This window comes from Coregonus lavaretus (assembly GCF_964263955.1).
Source record: "Coregonus lavaretus genome assembly, chromosome: 28".
Taxonomy (NCBI): domain Eukaryota; kingdom Metazoa; phylum Chordata; class Actinopteri; order Salmoniformes; family Salmonidae; genus Coregonus; species Coregonus lavaretus.
This window is the reverse complement of record NC_140015.1, coordinates 25,858,670-25,882,899: the sequence shown is the minus strand read 5'-3', so window position 1 is coordinate 25,882,899 and position 24,230 is coordinate 25,858,670. Positions and strand designations below refer to the sequence as shown.

Sequence of the window (24,230 nt, the reverse complement as noted above, 5' to 3'; positions counted from 1 at the left end):
GCGCGTCTCGAATCACCAGGGCAAGCTAGTCCATCTTTTTCACGCATGAACTCATACGACAAGAGAGGTTGGACATATGACTCATTTAAGCTCTACAGCAGCTGCCAACTGTCACACAAACAAAGTAGTTTATTTAAAAAACATGACTTTTAGGGCCCTCTGGTCTCTTGACATACAAAAGCTGAAAGGTTTTTCTAACCCTGTTTGAAAGGAGTGAAAAAACAAAACTCCATGAGTGACAATTGGCCCATAAATTCTATGTACTGCAGCCTCTCATAAACTAAACTTGAGAATTTAAATGACAATTTGTGTCAGTCACAATTAGTCAGTCACAAAAGATAAGTCATGATAGCCCACATGCTAGAATGGTAGTAGGCCTGCTATGCATTCAATTCATTGAAATAGAAACAAAGGAGAGAGAAGCAATTGAAGGCCGGACAAAACTCTGTTCAAGAGAGAGCAAATAGAGACACAGACCACGTTTCCATCCACAGTTTCTATGGGACAATTGTCATACCAAATAAAATAAAATCACTACAGCTGTGATGGAAACAGGAAGTGTCAGTACAATTATATATATATGTGACAGACAATGTTCGTTCCACATGGTGGGATCTTTTTGTGTCCGTAAAATTTATCCTCATGAAAAGGCGGTGGAAAATGCATTAATGTGCAAATATATCGAAGTAAACTTGGATTCACATGATTATACAGTGCCTTCGGAAAGTATTCAGACCCCTTGACTTTTTCCACATTTTGTTACATTACAGCTTTATTCTAAAATTAATTAAACACTTTTTTCCTCTCTTCAATCTACACACAATACCCCATAATGACAAAGCAAAAACAGGTTTTTAGAAATGTTTGCTAATTTATTAATAATAAAAACACGGAAATATGACATTTACATAAGTATTCAGACCCTTTACTCAGTACTTTGTTGAAGCACCTTTGGCAGCGATTACGGCATAGAGTCTTCTTGGGTATGACGAAGTTTGGCACACCTGTATTTGGGGAGTTTCTCCCATTCTTCTCTGCATATCCTCTTAAGCTCTGTCAGGTTGGATGGGGAGCGTCGCTGCACAGCTATTTACAGGTCTCTCCAGAGATGTTCGATCGGGTTAAAGTCCAGGCTCTGGCTGGGCCACTCAAGGACATTCAGAAACTTGTCCCGAAGCCACTCCTGCATTGTCTTGGCTGTGTGCTTATGGTTGTTGTCCTGTTGGAAGATTAACCTTCGCGCCAGTCTGAGGTCCTGAGCGTTCTGGAGCAGGTTTTCAAGGATCTCTCTATACTTTGCTCTGTTCATCTGTCCCTCGATCCTGACTAGTCTCCCAGTCCCTGCCGCTGAAAAACATCCCCACAGCATGATCCTGCCACCACCAATCTTCACCGTAGGGATGGTGCCAGGTTTCCTCCAGACGTGACGCTTGGCATTCAGGCCAAAGATTTCAATCTTGGTTTCATCAGACTAGAGAATCTTGTTTCTCATGGTCTGAGAGTCTTTAGGTGCCTTTTGGCAAACTCCAAGCGGGCTGTCATGTGCCTTTTTCTGAGGAGTCGCTTCCATCTGGCCACTCTACCATAAAGGCCTGATTGGTGGAGTGCTGCAGAGATGGTTGTCCTTCTGGAAGTTTCTCCCATCTCCACAGAGGAACTCTAGAGCTCGGTCAGAGTGACCATCGGGTTCTTGGTCACCTCCCTGACCAAGGCCGTTCTCCCCCAATTGCTCAGTTTGGCCGGGCGGCCAGCACTAGGAAGAGTCTTGGTGGTTCCAAACTTCTTCCATTTAAGAATGATGGAGGCCACTGTGTTCTTGGGGACCTTCAATGCTGCTGACATTTTTTGGTACCCTTCCCCTAGATCTGTGCCCCAACACAATCCTGTCTCAGAGCTCTACGGACAAGTCCTTCGACAACATGACTTGGTTTTTGCTCTGACATGCGCTGTCAACTGTGGGACCTTATCTAGATAGGTGTGTGCCTTTCCAAATCATGTCCAATCAATTGAATTTACAACAGGTGGACCAATCAAATTGTAGAAACATCTCAAGGATGATAAATGGGAACAGGATGCACCTGAGCTCAATTTCGAGTCTCATAGCAAAGGGTCTGAATACCTTTTTTATAAATTTGCAAAAATTGTATAACTTGTTTTCATTTTTGTCATTATGGGGTATTGTGTGTAGATTGCTGAGGATTTTTTTATAAATGTAATCCATTTTAGAATAAGGCTGTAACGTAACAAAATGTGGAAAAAGTCATGGTGTCTGAATACTTTCCGAAGGCACTGTATGTGTTGTCCTCCTACTACGACTTGGATGCAATTTATTAACCTACAGATGTAATAAGTTATGATGAACTTCACAGGGTGGCGAAAGTGCACGGTGATGAGCTTGGTGCTCTTCTCCAATAAATATCGAGGGTCTTATTTTGGTGACATGATGATCGATGCTTTGATTTGATTTATTAGGATCCCATTAGCCGATGCCAATGGCGACAACTAGTCTTACTGGGGTCCGATCTATAACGAAAAAGACATTACAGACAAAATACTTTACAATTTACATACATTTAAAAACATTAACGTGTGTGTGTGTGTGTGCATCTATCAGTTACACATACACACAACAAGTAGGTCATATGGGGGAGAGGTGTTGTGCAGTGAGGTGTTGCTTTATTTGTTTTTTGAAACCAGGTTTGCTGTTCACTTGCGCTATATAAGATGGAAGGGAGTTCCATGCACTCATGGCTCTGTATAATACTGTATGTTTCCTTGAATTTGTTCTGGACCTGAGGACTATGAATAGACCCCTGGAGGCATGTTGCTTGCCAGCCATTTGACAAATACAAATAATTTTGCTCTTGTCCATAATAATCTAATTTGCTATTTAACTCAACAGTTTTTTTATGACAAAACCATCAGTAGTCTACAATTGAAAATGCAATGGAAATACATTGAACACGCAGAATATAAATGCCTACAGCAGTAGAAATCCTATTTTTCGAGCTGAAAGACGATGGCCAGAGCTTACCCATGATTATGTTGCACAATGATTTAAGTCAAGAAGTCCTCTTCATCAGGGTTCACAGGATGATAGAAAGCACTCTATCAGTTGGTTAACAAAGCACTCTATCATCTAGGAACTCTCATGTGAAATCAGTGAAAGCATTACCATGTTTATCTCAATACCACAAGGATGACGCAAGTGACGTTTAGTCTAGTGCTGTAAGTTGGTTATCTTTGAATGCAACAGGTAATTATTCTTAGTAATTAATTAATGTAATGAATTTATATATCAATTCTGGGGTCAATTTGACTAATGGTTTATGTTAAGATTTGTGAAATATATTCAGCATTAGTGTATAGGTATACACTACCGGTCAAACGTTTTAGAACACCTACTCATTCAAGGGTTTTCTTTATTTTTACTATTTTCTACATTGTAGAATAATAGTGAAGACATCAAAACTATGAAATAACACATATGGAATCATGTAGTAACCAAAAAAGTGTTAAACAAATCAAAATATATTTTATATTTGAGATTCTTCAAATAGCCACCCTTTGCCTTGATGACAGCTTTGCACACTCTTGGCATTCTCTCAACCAGCTTCACCTGGAATTCTTATTCAACAGTCTTGAAGGATAGCCCTATTTAGTAAAATACCATATTATGGCAAGAACAGCTCAAATAAGCAAAGAGAAATGACAGTCCATCATTACTTGAAGACATTAAGGTCAGTCAATATGGAACATTTCAAGAATTTTGAAAGTTTCTTCAAATGCAGTCGCAAAACCCATCAAGCGCTATGATGAAACTGGCTCTCATGAGGACCGCCACAGGAATGGAAGACCCAGAGTTACCTCTGCTGCAGAGGATAAGTTACCAGCCTCAAAAATTGCAGCCCAAATAAATGCTTCACAGAGTTCATGTAACAGACACATCTCAACATCCACTGTTCAGAGGAGACTGTGTGAATCAGGCCTTCATGGTCGAATTGCTGCAAAGAAACCACTACTAAAGTAGAGACTTGCTTGGGCCAAGAAACACGAGCAATGGACATTAGACCGGTGGAAATGTGTCCTTTGGTCGTGAGTCCAAATTGGAGATTTTTGGTTCCAACCGCTGTGTATTTGTAAGACGCGGTGTGGGTGAACGGATGAAAGACGGCTGCACAGTACTGTCTATTATCGATCGCGGTTATAATATCGTTTAGGACCTTGAGCGTGGCTGAGGTGCACCCATGAACAGCTCGGAAACCGGATTGCATAGCGGAGAAGGTACGGTGTGATTCGAAATGGTCGGTGATCTGTTTGTTAACTTAGCTTTCAAAAACTTTCGAAAGGCAGGGCAGGATGGATATAGGTCTGTAAAAGTTTGGATCTAGAGTGTCACCCCCTTTGAAGAGGGAGATGACCGCGGCAGCTTTCCAATCTCTGGGGATCTCAGACGTTACGAAAGAGAGGTTGAACAGGCTAGTAATAGTGGTTGCGACAATTTCGGCGGCTATTTTTAGAAAGAAAGGGTCCAGATTGTCTAGCCCAGATGATTTGTAGGGGTCCAGATTTTGCAGCTCTTTCAGAACATCAGCTGTCTGAATTTGTGTGAAGGAGAAGCGGGGGGGCGCATGGGCAAGTTGCAGCGGAGGGTGCAGAGCTGGTGGCCGGGGTACTGGTAGCCAGGTGGAAAGCATGGCCAGCCGTAGCAAAATGCTTGTTGATTATTGTAGATTTATCGGTGGTGATAGTGTTTCCTAGCCTCAGTGCAGTGGGCAGCTGGGAGGAGGTGCTCTTATTCTCCATGGACTTTACAGTGTCCCAAAACTTTTTGAAGTTAGTGCTACAGGATGCAAATTTCTGTTTGAAAAAGCTAGCCTTTGCTTTCCTAACTGCTTGTGTATATTGGTTCCTAACTTCCCTGAAAAGTTGCATATCGCGGGGGAATTTCGATGCTAATGCAGTACGTCACAGTATGTTTTTGTGCTGGTCAAGGGCAGTCAAGTCTGAGGAGAGCCATGGGCTATACAGTGAGGGGGAAAAAGTATTTGATCCCCTACTGATTTTGTACGTTTGCCCACTGACAAAGAAATGATCAGTCTATAATTTTAATGGTAGGTTTCTTCGAACAGTGAGGGACAGAATAACAACAACAAAATCCAGAAAAACGCATGTCAAAAATTTTATAAATTGATTTGCATTTTAATGAGGGAAATAATTATTTGACCCCTCTGCAAAACATGACTTAGTACTTGGTGGCAAAACCCTTGTTGGCAATCACAGAGGTCAGACGTTTCTTGTAGTTGGCCACCAGGTTTGCACACATCTCAGGAGGGATTTTGTCCCACTCCTCTTTGCAGATCTTCTCCAAGTCATTAAGGTTTCGAGGTTGACGTTTGGCAACTCGAACCTTCAGCTCCCTGCACATATTTACTATGGGATTAAGGTCTGGAAACTGGCTAGGCCACTCCAGGACCTTAATGTGCTTCTTCTTGAGCCACTCCTTTGTTGCCTTGGCCGTGTGTTTTGGGTCATTGTCATGCTGGAATACCCATCCACGACCCATTTTCAATGCCCTGGCTGAGGGAAGGAGGTTCTCACCCAAGATTTGACGGTACATGGCCCCGTCCATCGTCCCTTTGATGCGGTGAAGTTGTCCTGTCCCCTTAGCAGAAAAACACCCCCAAACCATTATGTTTCCACCTCCATGTTTGACGGTGGGGATGGTGTTCTTGGGGTCATAGGCAGCATTCCTCCTCCTCCAAACACGGCGAGTTGAGTTGATGCCGAAGAGCTCGATTTTGGTCTCATCTGACCACAACACTTTCACCCAGTTCTCCTCTGAATCATTCAGATATTCATTGGCACACTTCAGACGGCCCTGTATATGTGCTTTCTTGAGCAGGGGGACCTTGCGGGCGCTGCAGGATTTCAATCCTTCACGGCGTAGTGTGTTACCAATTGTTGTCTTGGTGACTATGGTCCCAGCTGCCTTGAGATCATTGACAAGATCCTCCCGTGTAGTTCTGGGCTGATTCCTCACCGTTCTCATGATCATTGCAACTCCACGAGGTGAGATCTTGCATGGAGCCCCAGGCCGAGGGAGATTGACAGTTATTTTGTGTTTCTTCCATTTGCGAATAATTGCACCAACTGTTGTCACCTTCTCACCAAGCTGCTTGGCGATGGTCTTGTAGCCCATTCCAGCCTTGTGTAGGTCTACAATCTTGTCCCTGACAATCTTGGAGAGCTCTTTGGTCTTGGCCATGGTGGAGAGTTTGGAATCTGATTGATTGATTGCTTCTGTGGACAGGTGTCTTTTATACAGGTAACAAGCTGAGATTAGGAGCACTCGCTTTAAGAGTATGCTCCTAATCTCAGCTCGTTACCTGTATAAAAGACACCTGGGAGCCAGAAATCTTTCTGATTGAGAGGGGGTCAAATAATTATTTCCCTCATTAAAATACAAATCAATTTCTAACATTTTGGACATGCGTTTTTCTGGATTTTTTTGTTGTTATTCTGTCTCTCACTGTTCAAATAAACCTGCCATTAAAATTATAGCCTATCATTTCTTTGTCTGTGGGCAAATTTACTAAATCAGCAGGGGATCAAATACTTTTTTCCCTCACTGTATCTGTTCTTAGTTCTGAATTTTTTGAATGGGGCATGCTTATTTAAGATTGAGAGGAAAGCACTTTTAAAGAACAACCAGGCATCCTCTACTGACGGAATGAGATCGATATCCATCCAGGATACCTGGGCCAGGTCAATTAGGAAGGCCTGCTCGCTAAAGTGTTTTAGGGAGCGTTTGACAGTGATGAGGGGTGGTCGTTTGACCGCGGACCCATTACAGACGCAGGCAATAAGGCAGTGATCGCTGAGATCCTGGTTGAAGACAGCGGAGGTGTATTTAGAGGGTAAGTTAGTCAGGACGATATCTATGAGGGTGCCCATGTTTACGGATTTAGGGTTGTACCTGGTAGGTTCCTTGATAATTTGTGTGAGATTGAGGGCATCTAGTTTCGATTGTAGGATGGCCGGAGTGATACTGGGGGCTGCAGGGCCTGGGTTAGCCTCTACATCACCAGAGGAACAGAGGTATGGGCTAATAAGCATCTACTGGTATAGTGTGGCCATGATTTAGGACTTCTGACCCCTTTTAAACATTGTGTGTTTTGAGCTACAGACTTCTGGGTTGTACCATTGGATTTGTACCATTATGGGCTGAGCTAGAGCAGTTTTTGTGAGACAAGGGCGGACCTAGAAGGGGCCTTGGGCCGGGTCTTTCTTACAAAAATCAGAGTGGTTTGAGCTACAAACTATTAAAAGCTATCTATGAAAAGCTGAGACTCTCATGAAAATGTGTAACATGTTTTGCTCTATGACACTCACAAGCTACACAAGTAGAAGGTAAGGGTTTCTTCTACATAGAATATCATAGGAAATCTAGGGACATAGTGTGTATAATACTGCAATAAGCTCACGTAGTTGCTCTTACAAACTCCAAACTCCACACAGTTGTCACTGACTAGTTGGAAAGTCATTTCTCACTGAATAAACAATTGATGTACTTACAGCATTCACATAATCATTTTTATCAGGTTTTTGCTTTGACAGACATAATTTTTTTGTAGATGAGCTGGGAGTAGTAGTCTGACATGCCTCCCAGCGAAGCGCTATTAGTCAACTAAGAATAATGACATTTTTTTCCATTTAATATTCGGTATATGCCTTCCACTAAATGTCGAGTGATTCTTTAAAAATCCACGGACCATTCAATTCCACATTAAGATGACAGTGATTTATGAGGTGTGCTAACAGAAAACAGCTAAATAACACCCACATTTGTACCTAAGTAACTGCAGAGAAAGATAGATACACTTTCATCTACAAAATCAGCAGCCTGAGTGCTAATTTGCACATAGCGGCACCACACACGTGCTTTAGTTAATATGCCCTGTCCACTACAGTGGCTTTCGAAAGTATTCACCCGCCTTGGCATTTTTCCTATTTTGTTGCCTTACAACCTGGAATTAAAATAAAACATGTAGGGGTTTGTATAATTTGATTTACACAACATGCCTACCACTTTGAAGATGCAATTTTTTTAAAATTGTGAAACAAACAAGAAATAAGACAAAAAAAAGGAAAACTTGAGCGTGCATAACTATTCACCCCCCCCCCCCCCCCCCCCCAAGTCAATACTTTGTAGAGCCACCTTTTGCAGCAATTACAGCTGCAAGTCTCTTGGGGTATGGCTCTACAGTTGTGGGCAAAAGTTTTGAGAATGACACAAGTATTGGTCTTCACAAAGTTCGCTGCTTCAGTGTTATGAGATATTTTTGTCAGATGTTACTATGGTATACTGAAGTATAATTACAAGCATTCCATAAGTGTCAAAGGCTTTTATTGACAATTACATTAAGTTTATGCAAAGGGTCAATATTTGCAGTGTTGCCCCTACTTTTTCAAGACCTCTGCAATCCGCCCTGGCATGCTGTCAATTCACTTCTGGGCCACATCCTGACTGATGGTAGCCCATTCTTGCACAATCAATGCTTGGAGTTTGTCAGAATTTGTGGGGTTTTGTTTGTCCACCCGCCTCTTGACGATCGACCACAAGTTCTCAATGGGATTAAGGTCTGGGGAGTTTCCTGGCCATGGACCCAAAATGTCGATGTTTTGTTCCCCGAGCCACGTAGTTATCACTTTTGCCTTATGGCAAGGTGCTCCATTGTGCTGGAAAAGGCATTGGTCGTCACCAAACTATTCTTGAATGATTGGGAGAAGTTGCTCTCTGAGGATGTGTTGGTACCATTCTTTATTCATGGCTGTGTTCTTAGCCAAAATTGTGAGTGAGCCCACTCCCTTGGCTGAGAAGCAACCCCACACATGAATGGTCTCAGGATGCTTTACTGTTGGCATGACACAGGACTGATGGTAGCGCTCACCTTGTCTTCTCCGGACAAGGTGTTTTCCGGATGCCCCAAACAATCGGAAAGGGGATTCATCAGAGAAAATGATTTTACCCCAGTCCTCAGCAGTCCAATCCCTGTACCTTTTGCAGAATATCAGTCTGTCCCTGATGTTTTTCCTGGAGAGAAGTGGCTTCCTCGCTGCCCTTCTTGACACCAGGCCATCCTCCAAAAGTCTTCGCCTCACTGTGCATGCAGATGCACTCACACCTGCCTGCTGCCATTCCTGAGCAAGCTCTGCATTGGTGGTGCCCCGATCCCGCAGCTGAATCAACTTTAGGAGACGGTCCTGGCGCTTGCTGGACTTTCTTGGGCACCCTGACGCCTTCTTCACAACAATTTAACCTCTCTCCTTGAAGTTCTTGATGATCCGATAAATGGTTGATTTAGGTGCAATCTTACTAGCAGCAATATCCTAGCCTGTGAAGCCCTTTTTGTGCAAAGCAATGATGACGGCACATGTTTCCGTGCAGGTAACCATGGTTAACAGAGGAAGAACAATTTGATTTCAAGCACCACCCTCCTTTTAAAGCTTCTAGTCTGTTATTGTAACTCAATCAGCATAACAGAGTGATCTCCAGCCTTGTCCTCGTCAACACTCTCACCTGTGTTAACAAGAGAATCACTGACATGATGGCAGCTGGTCCTTTTGTGGCAGGGCTGAAATGCAGTGGAAATGTTTTGTGGCAGAGAGGGACTTTGCAATTAATTGCAATTCATCTGATCACTCTTCTTGACATTCTGGAGTATATGCAAATTGACATAATCAAAACTGAGGCAGCAGTATTTGTGTCATTCTCAAAACATTTGACCACGACTGTAAAAGCTTGGCACATCTAGCCACTGGGACTTTTGCCCATTCTTCAAGGCAAAACTGCTCCAGCTCCTTCAAGTTGGATGGGTTCCGCTGGTGTACAGCAATCTTTAAGTCTAACCACAGATTCTCAATTGGATTGAGGTCTGGGCTTTGACTAGGCCATTCCAAGACATTTAAATGTTTCCTCTTAAACCACTTGAGTGTTGCTTTAGCAGTATGCTTAGGGTCATTGTCCTGCTGCAATGTGAACCTCCGTCCCAGTCTCAAATTTCTGGAAGACTGAAACAGGTTTCCCTCAAGAATTTCCCTGTATTTAGCGCCATCCATCATTCCTTCAATTCTGACCAGTTTCCCCGTCCCTACCGATGAAAAACATCCCCACAGCAAGATGCTGCCACCACCATGCTTCACTGTGGGGATGGTGTTCTCGGGGTGATGAGAGGTGTTGGGTTTGTGCCAGACAGAGCGTTTTCCTTGATAGCCAAAAAGCTCAATTTTAGTCTCATCTGACCAGAGTACCTTCTTCCATGTGTTTGGGGAGTCTCCCACATGCCTTTTGGCAAACACCAAACGTGTTTGCTTATTTTTTTCTTTAAGCAATGGCTTTTTTCTGGGCACTCTTCCTATGGACAGATACTCCAATCTCTGCTGTGGAGCTTTGCAGCTCCTTCAGGGTTATCTTTGGTCTCTTTGTTGCCTCTCTGATTAATGTCCTCCTTGCCTGGTCCGTGAGTTTTGGTGGGCGGCCATCTCTAGGCAGGTTTGTTGTGGTGCCATATTCTTTCCATTTTTTAATAATGGATTTAATGGTGCTCCGTGGGATGTTCAAAGTTTCTGATATTTGTTTTAACCCAACCCTGATCTGTACTTCTCCACAACTTTGTCCCTGACCTGTTTGGAGAGCTCCTTGGTCTTCATGGTGCCACTTGCTTGGTGGTGCCGCTTGCTTAGTGGTGTTGCAGACTCTGGGGCCTTTCAGAATAGGTGTATATATACTGAGATCATGTGACACTTAGATTGCACACAGGTGGACTTTATTTAACTAATTATGTGACTTCTGAAGGTAATTGGTTGCACTAGATCTTATTTAGGGGCTTCATAGCAAAGGGGATGAATACATATGCACACACCAGTTTTCCGTTATACATTTTTTTGAATTTTTTGAAACAAGTTATTTTTTTCATTTCACTTGACCAATTTGGAATATTTTGTGTATGTCCATTACATGAAATCCAAATAAAAATCAATTTAAATTACAGGTTGTAATGCAACTAAATAGGAAAAACGCCAAGGGGGATGAATAGTTTTGCAAGGCACTGTAGCTAGCATCTGCAACAAAATACAGTGTTGCGAATTGGGCAGTCACAGAGCCATGCAAATTTGTCTTACCTGGTCCGTGAGAAGATTGTAGCTAGTTTATCCCTCTGACATGTTTAAAAAAATGTTTTTATACTTTTGTTGGATGTGGCTGTCCGGTTTATCAAGTCCCAGATCCCATCCAGCAGGCTCCCAATTACTTTTTATGATTTGTTTATTCAAATTCAAGTACAATTCGCAGTCTGTTGACTATCTGATTGAGCAGATCCAGAAGAACTGAGCGCACATTTCAGCACCCCAGGATGTCCATTTACTTTGCAGTCCCCCCTCATAGCAAATAGCTGGCAAAACAATCCAAGCACTGGGCACGGCCCAGTCCGCCCTGAGCTTTTGCTGGCAGAGTAGTAACTGAACAGCTTGTTTTGTGTACACAAATTTACCACACTTTTATGAGCATTTTTTTTCTCTCAAATCAAATCAATTTTTATTTGTCACATGCGCCGAATACAACAATTAACCTTATGTGAAATGCTTACTTACAAGCCCTTAACCAACAATGCAGTTCAAGAAAGAGTTAAGAAAATATTTTACTAAATATATATATATTTTTTAAACAACACAGTAAAAAAACAATAACGAGGCTATATACAGGGGGTACCAGTACCGCGTCAATGAGCAGGGGTACAGGTTAGTTGAGGTAATTTGTACATGTGGGTATATTTTTTATTTTATTTACATAATCCATGAACTATAACATACATATATATTTTTTGCCCCCCAAAAATATATTTTTTGAACAAGTCACAAGTGTATTTATATAGTATGTTATTTAATTCATTATTTATTCGAGAAACACTTTTCCATCATTTGTCGCTATAAAGAAAGTTAGGCAAAATAAAAATACATCCCTGTCAAACAGATAAACATTTAGTCAATCTTTTAGAACATTTCTTTTTAGCTTCCCTTTCCATTACACGTGTCACAATAGTATTTTTTTTGTGACATTGCTTTTGTTGAATAAACCTGGGTCATTGGAAATCTGCCTAGTGAGAGAGAAGGTATTGATCTTGTCTAGTGATACCTTTATCTTGTCCACTCATTTGCCATCTCCTGTCTCTCTCTAATGTGTTCTGTTGAATAGTGGTGCTTGAGTGGACAGTCAATATTTGTATAAAGAGAGACTGTGTGTGTGTGTGTGTGTGTTTTATTTTATTTAACCTTTTTTTGAGACCACACTCTCTTTCTCAGATGAGCCCTGCATGAACACATCAATAAACAACAATTACACTGTACTGTGCATATCTACAGCATATACACATCAATTACACATGGAAAAGCAAACACAAAACACGAATACCTAAATACAATCATATGAAACAAACACATTCTTCAGTAAAAAGACCCTCTAACATCTGTCTGAATTGCCCTAGAGGCACCAACTCCACCAACTTGAAGTATGTTTGGAGATCATTCCACATGAGAGGTGCAAAAAAACTAAAAGCAGATTTATCTAAATCGGTGGAGATTTAAGGGATCTCGAGGTTTAGCCATCCCTGAATCCAGGTCTGGTAACTTATAAGTCTCTACGAGACTTCAAGTAGGGCCAGCCTACTTTCTCTTACAAAATGCAATGATGTGTACTGAACCTATCGCCCTTAATAAAGCACAATGCACTTTGATAAGCTGCGTCCAATTGCTTCAATACAGTGGAAGCTGCCTTCATATAGACGATATCGCCATAGTCAATACCCGGAATGAATGTTGACTGAATGATTTGTTTTCTGCTATTTAATGAAGGACAGGACCTGTTCCTATAGAAGAAGCCTATTTTAATTAACTAATCAACATGCTTTTTGAAAGATACCTGTTCGTCAATCCAAATGCCCAGACATTTATAAGCGGGGACACAATCAATGAGGGCTCCATCCAAAAACAAATGCATGAATCATCAGAAATGTCTACGTGATTTGGAAAATAACATATACATGGTTTTACCTGCATTAGGAACTCATTTCAGTTCAACAAAGGCTTTATTAAGGGCAATAAAGGCAGATTGAAGCTCTGACAGAGCCTGGTCAGCTGTGGTTGCAATAGAATACACCACAGTGTCATCTGCATACAGGTGAAAGTTGTTTATTGTATTTTTTCAGATGAACAAATAGTGAAAAGAACCGGACCAAGGATCCTGTGGAACACCCTTTGTTATGTCTAGGCAACCTGATTTAACACCATCAGTAAATACACACTGTATTCTGTCCATTTAAATTATTTTCAAACCAGCTACCGGTCAAGGCCAATTGATGGAAGCCTCTGAATAAGTAATGGGTGATCCACAGTGTTGAAGTCGGCATTAGACAGGTCAATAAAAAGGGCCACACAGTGTTTCTTCTTAGCCAAACAATTAAGAACATAATTTAAAATCAAAGAGGCAGCAGAGATGGTGCTATGACCTGGTTTGAAACCTGACTGGTATACATTTAGAATATATTTACTAGTTAAAAAGGATCTAAGTTGATTATTTACAGAGGATTCTAGTATTTTTGCTGCTAGGCAAGATCATTTGGAAATGGGGTGATAATCCAGACCCTGGGGATGATACCAGAAATAATTGTAAGGTTAAAGATTCTGCAATCAGAGGAGCAGAAAGCTGCAGCAAGAAAGGATCAAGCAAATAAGCTGCTGTGGATATTTTTTACATCAATCTTGCGCAAGGCGTCTAGCACATCACAAGTACAAAGCTGATGAAATGAAAGCAAAGATTGACTAGAACTTGACGGAACTGATTAAAAGCATCACTTATGTCTCTGTAATGATGCCAGAGTGACACAACTTGCTTAAGCAGGGAAGGAGAGGAATTTCCACGCTTCAGTGCATTTACTGTTTTCCCAAATTCTGCCAGATCACCAGCAGAGTCTGAGATAGAATTTAGAAAGTAGCTAGATTTAGCTTTCTTGATTTGAGGAAGTGCAGCTCTTTCTCAATTGCATAAAAAGCTGCCAATCAGCTACAGAGTCCGTTTTTCTAGCCCAAGCCTGATTTCTCATCATAACAAGATCTGAAAGTTCGAGAGAGAGACTAGCAATCTTAATGCACTTCCAGTACAGTATAACTTTTACAGTATATGCACTGAGCATGCTATGACAGGTACTGGGGTGTGGGTCAATGGTATATGAGTTCTGAATTGAATGCCAATCCCCTTTCAGCAGCTATTGCTAGTCAGGTTATACCAGTTAGATTAGCCTACAGTTTGTTTACTTAACGCTTACAGTATCCCACAGTGTCAGAAAAAAAAGTTGCACATTGTACTTAAAGGGGTACAAATGCTTGTCACTGTAGTGGTGCCCTGTAAGGTATGCCCACTACCATTAGTTATAGGTAGGGGAGAGTGGGGTAAGTTGACCCAAATAGTTTGTTGAGCCACCCCTTGTTTCTGGGAAACGATCCTAAACCTATCATGAAAGTGCATCCTTGTAGCTGTATGGGCTAATATGGTCAAAATGTTTGCCTTGGGGTAAGTTGAGCCAATGTCCATTGGGTAAGTTGAGCCAATGGCCACCATAGACCATACAAATGATGATGACATTTTGTCCGTTTTATGCAATGTGTCATGCATCTAAACTATTGTTACATAGCAGACATCATCATGCCCAAATGCAAAATAAGCACATTTATCCCCCCTTGAGGTCCTTGAGAGAGCAGCCAAGGAAGTGAGAGAAGGGAAGAAGTCCAATCGAGCAGCAGCATGAGATGGAAAAAATAGACTGAATGATACATTGACAAAAAAGAAAATGATCATGTAGCTGTGCGAAAGAGAGCTATGATAGAGTAGCAGAGGCACACAAGGTCTTATCTGATGACATGGAGTCTGATCTTGCTAAACATGTCAAGAATCTCGCAGACCAGTTTTTTTGGCTTAGTAGCCTCAAATGCAGAGAACTTGCCTACGAATTGGCACATCAAAACAACATCCCTGTCCCAGACAACTGGTCAAGAAATTGACAATTTCCCTTGACGTAGATGCTGAATGTAAAAATGCTCAACTTACCTCACTCTCCCCTACATTGTACCCTTGCAGTGTGACCTCAAAAGCGCCCATAGTGCACCTTAGGGGACAAGATAGTACCTTTATTACTAGCCCCTACCAGGCTTTCACCTCCCCTTCGGTAATAAAGCCTGTGGAAGTTCTTGTCAGTAAGAGGCTAAAAGAAGGTGGAGTGTATCCAAGCTGTTTGCCACTCCCAACAAATAAAAATATATTTGACACATGCTTCATAAACAACATTGAAATGCTTAATTATGGGTCATTTTCCAACAATGCAGAGTTAAAGATAAAAAATTAAATAGAAATAGTGACACGAGGAATAAATCATGAGGAATAAATACACAGTGAATAAAGAATAACAATAATGAGTAAAAATAACTTGGCTTTATACAGGAAGTACCGAGTTGATGTGCTGTGGTACAAGGTAATTGAGGTATCTACAGTATGTACATATAAATCAAATCAAATCAAATTGTATTTGTCACATGCGCCAAATACAACAGGTAGACCTTACAGTGAAATGCTTACTTACAAGCCCTTAACCAACAATGAGTACAAAAATAAAAATCATTAAAGAGCAGCAGTAAAATAACAGTAGCGAGGCTATATACAGGGGGTACCGGTACAGAGTCAATGTGCGGGTTCACAGGTTAGTCGAGGTAATTGAGCTAATATGTACATGTAGGTAGAGTTAAAGTGACTATGCATAGATAATAAACAGAGAGTAGCAGCAGTGTAAAAGAGGGGGGGGGGGGGGGCAATGCAAATAGTCTGGGTAGCCAATTGATTAGCTGTTCAGGAGTCTTATGGCTTGGGGGTAGAAGCTGTTAAGAAGCCTTTTGGACCTAGACTTGGTGCTCCGGTACCGCTTGCCGTGCGGTAGCAGAGAGAACAGTCTATGACTAGGGTGGCTGGAGTCTTTGACCATTTTTAGGGCCTTCCTCTGAGACCGCCTGGGTATAGAGGTCCTGGATGGCAGGAAGCTTGGCCCCAGTGATGTACTGGGCTGTACGCACTACCCTCTGTAGTGCCTTGCGGTCGGAGGCCGAGCAGTTACCATACTAGGTGGTGATGCAACCAGTCAGGATGCTCTTGATGGTGCAGCTGTATAACTTTTTGAGGATCTGAGGACCCACGGACAAATATCTTTGCCCGTGCTGGCGCTGTGGACTGATATATTCGTCTGCTAATATAGGACCATTAAAGGCCCAGTGCACTACTTTAGTAATTTTTGTTGTTGTTGCAGCACCCTCAGAACCCCGACTTCCCGTGGCTATGAACAAAGGCGGCGAGTCGAAACCGAAAGCCAATCATTTTCACTGGTGCCCACTTGGGGTAGTGTCATTTCAACCAAATTATATAAAAAATTAATTAAAAACTATTTCAGAAATATCCAGTTTCAAAAATATAGTATGCTAACAATGCTAGCACCGTAAATTATCTTACTCTGGATAATTGCCGCTGGCAATCAGCGCTCCACTCATACCTACCTTTCCAATATGAACTTCCCCAGGCTCTCGAGAACAATGTGACCGAGGCCTGGAAGCAGAGGCTACTTTATTACATGTAGTCCACAGGTGTTAATTTGGAGCAACGGCAACACGGAGGGTGCCGGTCGAGGAGGAAGCCCGAGAAGCAGCCCCAATAACATTTTTTTTTGGGGGGGGGCACACTGGGTGGTTGGCGGAGCCTAGTTTCAGAGCAGAGCCAACTCCCCATACTCACGCTAGGAAGCGTATGACTGGGCAGGCTCCGTGTTATGCGGAGCTACGTACTGTGTCGCCAGTGCGCGTGCACAGCCCAGTGCGTCCTGTGCTAATGCCACACACGTACTGTGCGGAAGTAGGCATCCAGCCAGGATGGGTTGTGCCAGCTCTCCGCTCCAGACCTCCAGTCCGCCTCCACAGGCCGGCCCGGCCCATTCCTGTTCGGTGCATGTTCCCAGACCAGCCCGACCCGTGCCTGCTCCCCGCACCAAGCCAGTGGTGCGTGTTCCCAGTCCGGTACGGCCCGTGCCTGCTCCTCGCACCAAGCCAGTGGTGCGTGTTCCCAGTCCGGCCCGGCCCGTGCCTGCTCCCCGCACCAAGCCAGTGGTGCGTGTTGCCAGTCCGGCCCGGCCCGTTCCTGCTCCTCGCACCAAGCCAGTGGTGCGTGTTCCTAGTCCGGCCCGGCCCGTTCCTGCTCCTCGCACCAGACCAGTGGTGCGTGTGTCCAGTCCGGCACGGCCCGTGCCCGTTCCACCGGTGCCTGGTCCGGCACCGGTCAGCTGCTCCACTCCGGAGCTAGAGCAGTCCGCTTCACCGGTGCCAAGTCCAGCTCCGGTCAGCGGCTCCACTTCGGAGCCAGAGCAGTCCGCTCCACCGGTGCCCAGTCCAGCTCCGGTCAGCGGATCCACTCCGGAATCAGAGCAGTCCGCTCCACAGGTGCCTAGTCCAGCTCCGGTCAGCGGCGCCAGTCCGGAGCCAGAGCAGTCCGCTCCACCGGTGCCCAGTCCAGCTCCGGTAGGCGGCTCCAGTCCAGGCCCAGACGTCAGCCCCTCTCCAGGTTCGGGGTCTCCCACACCAGGGTCCAGACAGGGCTTGGTACTTCATGGGAGGAAGGAGAGGGGAAGCAGCATGCCGAGGTTCAGACCAGATCAGGGGCGCAACAGGGAGGCGCAGAGTATGTGGTCGTCACGCCCGGAGCCGGATCCGCCTCCGAGGCGGAATGCCCACCCGGCCCCTACCCTGTTATGTAAAGTTTGTGCGGTCGGAGTCCGCACCTTTGGGGGGGGAGGGGGTACTGTCATGCCCTGACTTATGGGACTCTGGTATGTTGAGTCAGGGTGTGGTGTTCTATGTTGTGTTTTCTATGTTGTCATTCTAGGATTGTACAGTGAGGGAAAAAAGTATTTGATCCTCTGCTGATTTTGTACGTTTTCCCACTGACAAAGAAATGATCAGTCTATAATTTTAATGGTAGGTTTATTTGAACAGTGAGAGACAGAATAACAACAAAAAAATCCTGAAAAAACGGATGTCAAAAATTTTATACATTGATTTGCATTTTAATGAGGGACTACCATTCCTTTTTTTCAACTGGTTCCGGGGGACCTTCAGATGAGTCTTGTGAGGCCGGTGGGTGTCCTAGAGCAAAACAACCGACATGTACAGTGTGGAGAACAAGTATTTGATACACTGCCGATTTTGCAGGTTTTCCTACTTACAAAGCATGTAGAGGTCTGTAATTTTTATCATAGGTACAATTCAACTGTGAGAGACGGAATCTAAAACAAAAATCCAGAAAACATAAGTATTTGATCACCTACCAACCAGTAAGAATTCCGGCTCTCACAGACCTGTTAGTTTTTCTTTAAGAAGCCCTCCTGTTCTCCACTCATTACCTGTATTAACTGCACCTGTTTGAACTCGTTACCTATATAAAAGACACCTGTCCACACACTCAATCAAACAGACTCCAACCTCTCCACAATGGCCAAGACCAGAGAGCTGTGTAAGGACATCAGGGATAAAATTGTAAACCTGCAAAAGGCTGGGATGGGCTACAGGACAATAGGCAAGCAGCTTGGTGAGAAGGCAACAACTGTTGGCGCAATTATTAGAAAATGGAAGAAGTTCAAGATGACGGTCAATCACCCTCGGTCTGGGGCTCCATGCAAGATCTCACCTCGTGGGGCATCAATGATCATGAGGAAGGTGAGGGATCAGCCCAGAACTACACGGCAGGACCTGGTCAATGACCTGAAGAGAGCTGGGACCACAGTCTCAAAGAAAACCATTAGTAACACACTACGCAGTCATAGATTAAAATCCTGCAGCGCACGCAAGGTCCCCCTGCTCAAGCCAGCGCATGTCCAGGCCCATCTGAAGTTTGCCAATGACCATCTGGATGATCCAGAGGAGGAATGGGAGAAGGTAATGTGGTCTGATGAGACAAAAATAGAGCTTTTTGGTCTAAACTCCACTCGCCGTGTTTGGAGGAAGAAGAAGGATGAGTACAACCCCAAGAACACCATCCCAACCGTGAAGCATGGAGGTGGAAACATCATTCTTTGGGGATGCTTTTCTGCAAAGGGGACAGGACGACTGCACCGTATTGAGGGGAGGATGGATGGGGCCATGTATCGCGAGATCTTGGCCAACAACCTCCTTCCCTCAGTAAGAGCATTGAATATGGGTCGTGGCTGGGTCTTCCAGCATGACAACGACCCGAAACACACAGCCAGGGCAACTAAGGAGTGGCTCCGTAAGAAGCATCTCAAGGTCCTGGAGTGGCCTAGCCAGTCTCCAGACCTGAACCCAATAGAAAATCTTTGGAGGGAGCTGAAAGTCCGTATTGCCCAGTGACAGCCCCGAAACCTGAAGGATCTGGAGAAGGTCTGTATGGAGGAGTGGGCCAAAATCCCTGCTGCAGTGTGTGCAAACCTGGTCAAGACCTACAGGAAACGTATGATCTCTGTAATTGCAAACAAAGGTTTCTGTACCAAATGTTAAGTTCTGCTTTTCTGATGTATCAAATACTTATGTCATGCAATAAAATGCAAATTAATTACTTAAAAATCATACAATGTGATTTTCTGGATTTTTGTTTTAGATTCCGTCTCTCACAGTTGAAGTGTACCTATGATAAAAATTACAGACCTCTACATGCTTTGTAAGTAGGAAAACCTGCAAAATCGGCAGTGTATCAAATACTTGTTCTCCCCACTGTATGTGTTCGTGAGAGTCTCACCTTTCCACATATTAATGTGTAGCTCAAACCGTTCAGACGCTACAGACTGAAGTTGGCAGATCGGCTGTACCGACTTCAGATAAGTCCCAAGACGCTTGTGGGTCGTAGAACAAAACGGACCATCGTGTTCGTGAGAGTCTCATCTTTCCATAGAGGGGTCACTACAGACCATTTTGTGAGATGACCGAGTTTCAGGATGTCTCATGGTCTGACAAACACCGCTCTAGCTCTGTCACTTTTCACTGCACATGCGGAAGTGCGACATAGCTTAAACTGACAGATTGTTATGGGGATTTTTGTATTATTCTAATTAGATTTCCGCGGGGGCGCGGACATCAACCTTATGGGGTTAAAGCCCTCAGACGGCCCCTAAATCCCTAGCAGCCCTTGCACAATATCATGTCCATGCAGTCCACACACACACACACACTCACACATACTTTCGTGCAATGTGTATGATGACTTGGCTATTTGCTAATTGCTACTATACATCCAGTTTCACATAAAATTCAACATCTGTAGCCGAGATGTATGAAGAAAAAAAAATTATGCACTCACTAACTGTAAGTCGCTCTGGATAAGAGCGTCTGCTAAATGACTAAAATGTAAATGTAAAATTAGATAGAGTCCCTGTTAGTTGCTCGTAATCAACTTTTCTCTCCTAGAGCTGGATCCCCAACATCATCAGGAAGAGAGTATGCACCACATTCGTAGAGGACTCTTTAAGGTACAGCCTCTCTCTGGGTCGCTGTGTTGACCCAATATCTGACACAATACAGTTACATTACAGTGACAATGCAAAATGTGTCTGGTCCATGCAAAGCAAATGTTGTTTGTGTGTGTGTATACATGTATGTGTGTCTTTCTCTCTCTCTCCCTGTCAGCAATGGTTTGTTGTGTCAGTGCGGGGGCATGCGGGAGACACACGGCTCCAATACTACAGGAGACTATTTCGGAGCCGCCATCGTCAGCCAGTGGGACAGCTCCCAGCACTCCTCGGAGTACCCCACCGACGCCTTCGGAGAGCTGGAATTCGCAGGGGCTGGCAGGAGACACAGCCATGTGAGTAACACACACACACACACGTAAGCGCATGCACATACCAACATATGCACACACGGGCATGCATACACTTACAAACACGCGCCCATACACACACTCATGCAAGGGCAAAATAACACAAACATTGGTGTCCTGGGTTTGGCCTCTGGCCCTTGTTGATGACCTCATAGAGGACGGTGTGTGTTTATTCAGCTGTGTCCAGCACTCAATCCCCCCCCCCCCCCCCCCCCCAGGGTATTACTAAGGTATAAATAACACTAGGACACACACACACACACACACACATCTCTGTCTGTATGGTGGCTGGCTGATTCGTGAATTAGGTAGCTGGCTTAGTGCCCGTCTACTCATAACCATCAAGTGACTCAGCTATGTTACCACATTACCCTATTGAGAGATTGAGTTCATGCTAATCTCATGATGTTATACAATGCTATATGTTATGAAGTGAATACGTCACGCAGCCATTCATTAACACTAAATGACAAAAATGTGAATGTACACTACCGGTCAAAAGTTTTAGAACACCTACTCATTCAAGGGTTTTTCTTTATTTTTTACTATTTTCTACATTGTAGAATAATAGTGAAGACTTCAAAACTATGAAATAACACATATGGAATCATGTAGTAACCAAAATAGCCACCCTTTGCCTTGATGACAGCTTTGCACACTCTTGGCATTCTCTCAACCAGCTTCATGAGGTAGTAACCTGGAATGCATTTCAATTAACAGGTGTGCCTTCTTAAAAGTTAATTTGTGGAATTTCTTTCCTTCTTAATGCGTTTGAGACAATCAGTTGTGTTGTGACAAGGTAGGGGGGGTATACTGAAGATAGTAGGTGTTCTAAAACTTTTGACCGGTAGTGTAGTTCATTTCAATCTTTTGCTCATCTACATCGGGTCTGGTTGAGCTGTACGTTGCTGGTGAAGTGTTGTTCATAAATACAGAGAGATTTAGCAGTGGTGAGATATGAGGCTGTCACAGCAGAACGTCTATCAGGCATTCTATGGAACCATGGCAGAAGAGTCAGTGTATTAGCAGTGCTGCCAGGCCTCACAACATTGGCTCAGTCAGACGGAATGTTCTCACCTGTACCGATATCTCTTCACTTTCGATTAGCTACACCATATAGGCAAAACAAGCAACTAGCAAGCAGCACTTTATGTAGCCTCTTGATCATCATAACTTTATTGTGTGGCGATACTCATTGTCCCTTCCCCACCCTCTTCTCCTCTTCTCTTCCTATTGGTCAGTTCCTGCGTCTGTCATGTGACACCCCACCTCAGATCGTGTACAGCCTGATGACAGCCCACTGGGGGGTGTCCTCCCCCAACCTGGTGGTTTCTGTTGTGGGGGGTGGGGGGTGTGAGAAGGTCAAGACCTGGGTCAGGGAGGTGCTGAGACAGGGGCTAGTCAAGGCGGCACACAGAACAGGTGAGACCAACACAAACAGACACACACTGGTGTCCTGGGATTGAGGCTGGTCAGAGCACAGCTGAGGACAACGCCCACTCTGTTTCATCTATTTGTTTAAAATATAATTCATTCATACACTCTTAGAAGTAAAGGAGCCTAGAATAACCTTTTGGGATTCTAAAAATTGGGAACCTTTCCAGTTCAAAAAGGTTTCTCGAGGAACCTGTGTAAAGGCTCAAACTGGAACCTTTTTGTGATGGGAGGGGTACAATTTTGATTTTTAAAAATAATATATTGTAGAGGTGACAGCCTATCAGAAGATTGGAGGCGTGGCTTATTGGGGCCGTGGCTTTCAGATAGTAATTTTTGGCCACGTTTGAGGAAATGTCATTCCTGTTCATCATGTTAAGTTTGTACACAAAAAATTTACATTTGCCTTGAATATTTATGCATATTTTATATTCTAATATAATATTATTGACATTGTTGATTACATGTATTAATAAAGTGGTAACTATTCCAACTTTGGGATTTGCATATGCTCTAAGGAACTCATACACCTCTGTAAGCCTCATTGTTCAACCTTAAAGATGCACTCTCAAACTTGTATATAATTTGTATAATTTCAGCTAGTAGTTTTGAAAGTGGTGCTCACGAGGCAAAAGTGGTCCCTGTTTTTTGTGTACTACGTCATCAAATTGTGTACTACGTCATCTATTTCATATGTTTTTTTTGTATGATATGTTGTGAATCCAATTCGTACTATATGTTACGAATTTGTTGTGCTTAAGATCATGGAGTGCATCTTTAACATTGTGATAACAATACAGCAGAATAGATAAACAGGAATGACATTGACTCCCGTGGCTGGCCTAAAAATGTCATTTTTAACATTGCAGTTAAAAATGTGATTTCCCAGTTTTAAAAAAATGATATTTCAACACTATGAGGTTGAAATAACACTCTGAAATTGTGAAAAATAATGCCCTTTTTGTGTAAGAGCTGTTGAAAAACAATGCCGGGAATTTCAGGTAGGTTGGTGTTTTTGGCCCACCGCATAACGTCACCCGGCGGTCTGATCATAATAGACCAATGACAATTCATCTTTGATTTGCATATATCCTCCAAGAACTTAAGCTAGCTACATTTTCACCATGTTCTCGGATTAGCTATCTCTTCGGTGCCATGGAGGAAGCTAACCCTGCCTCAGGGAACCGAAAAGGGCCCCAGGGCGCACCGTGCACATGCGGGGCATCGATAGCGGACGACAGATATTCGCTGCTCGACGTCTGCAAATGGGCAGCGGCCAGACTCAACATTGAGGGGGACTGAGTTGCAGAGAGGAACTTTTACAATGGGAGGTGTCTCCCCTCTCATGCTGTCCCAGGCAAGCAGCTCCGGTAACACTTTATTTGGATAGTCCATCTGTAGAGGCTCTACAGACTATCAGTAACATTTCAATTAACTCTCTACTAACCCTAACCCTTATCCTAACCTTAAACTTAACCCTTACCCTAACCTTAACCCCTTACCCTAACCCTTATTCTAAACCTAACCCTAACCGTAACCTTAGCAAGCAGTTGCTTATCAACAGTTTGTTGATAGTATGACCATCTGTAGGAAATCCGGACTATCCAAATAAAGTGTGACCGCAGCTCCTTCCGGCTGTCCCAGCCTACTTGCCGGAACCCAAGCACAACTGGGTCAATCCCCTTACCTCCAGGGTCCAAACCAGGCATTTTGCCAACATGGAGGTCAAGGACATGGAGGACCTGGGCCCTAGCAGTCCGCCGGTAATTGAGCTTTCACTGGCCAGCCACCTCAACCCCAGTGCCTTGTCATTACAGAGCTCAACCTCCGTGCC

General features: G+C 43.6%; 1 protein-coding gene across 1 annotated transcript in view; it reads left to right on the top strand.

Moving 5' to 3' along the window:
* The window catches only part of LOC311104239 (transient receptor potential cation channel subfamily M member 4-like), a gene marked incomplete at its 5' end in the record, with an annotated part of 80,979 nt that overhangs the window by 2,968 nt on the left and 53,781 nt on the right, over nucleotides 1–24,230 (top strand). Inside the window, 3 exons of the mRNA XM_084145994.1 lie at nucleotides 20,551–20,612; nucleotides 20,770–20,947; nucleotides 22,204–22,384. Of these exons, the coding sequence (XP_084002120.1) occupies nucleotides 20,551–20,612; nucleotides 20,770–20,947; nucleotides 22,204–22,384 (421 nt within the window). The remainder of the gene's footprint in view (nucleotides 1–20,550; nucleotides 20,613–20,769; nucleotides 20,948–22,203; nucleotides 22,385–24,230) is intronic.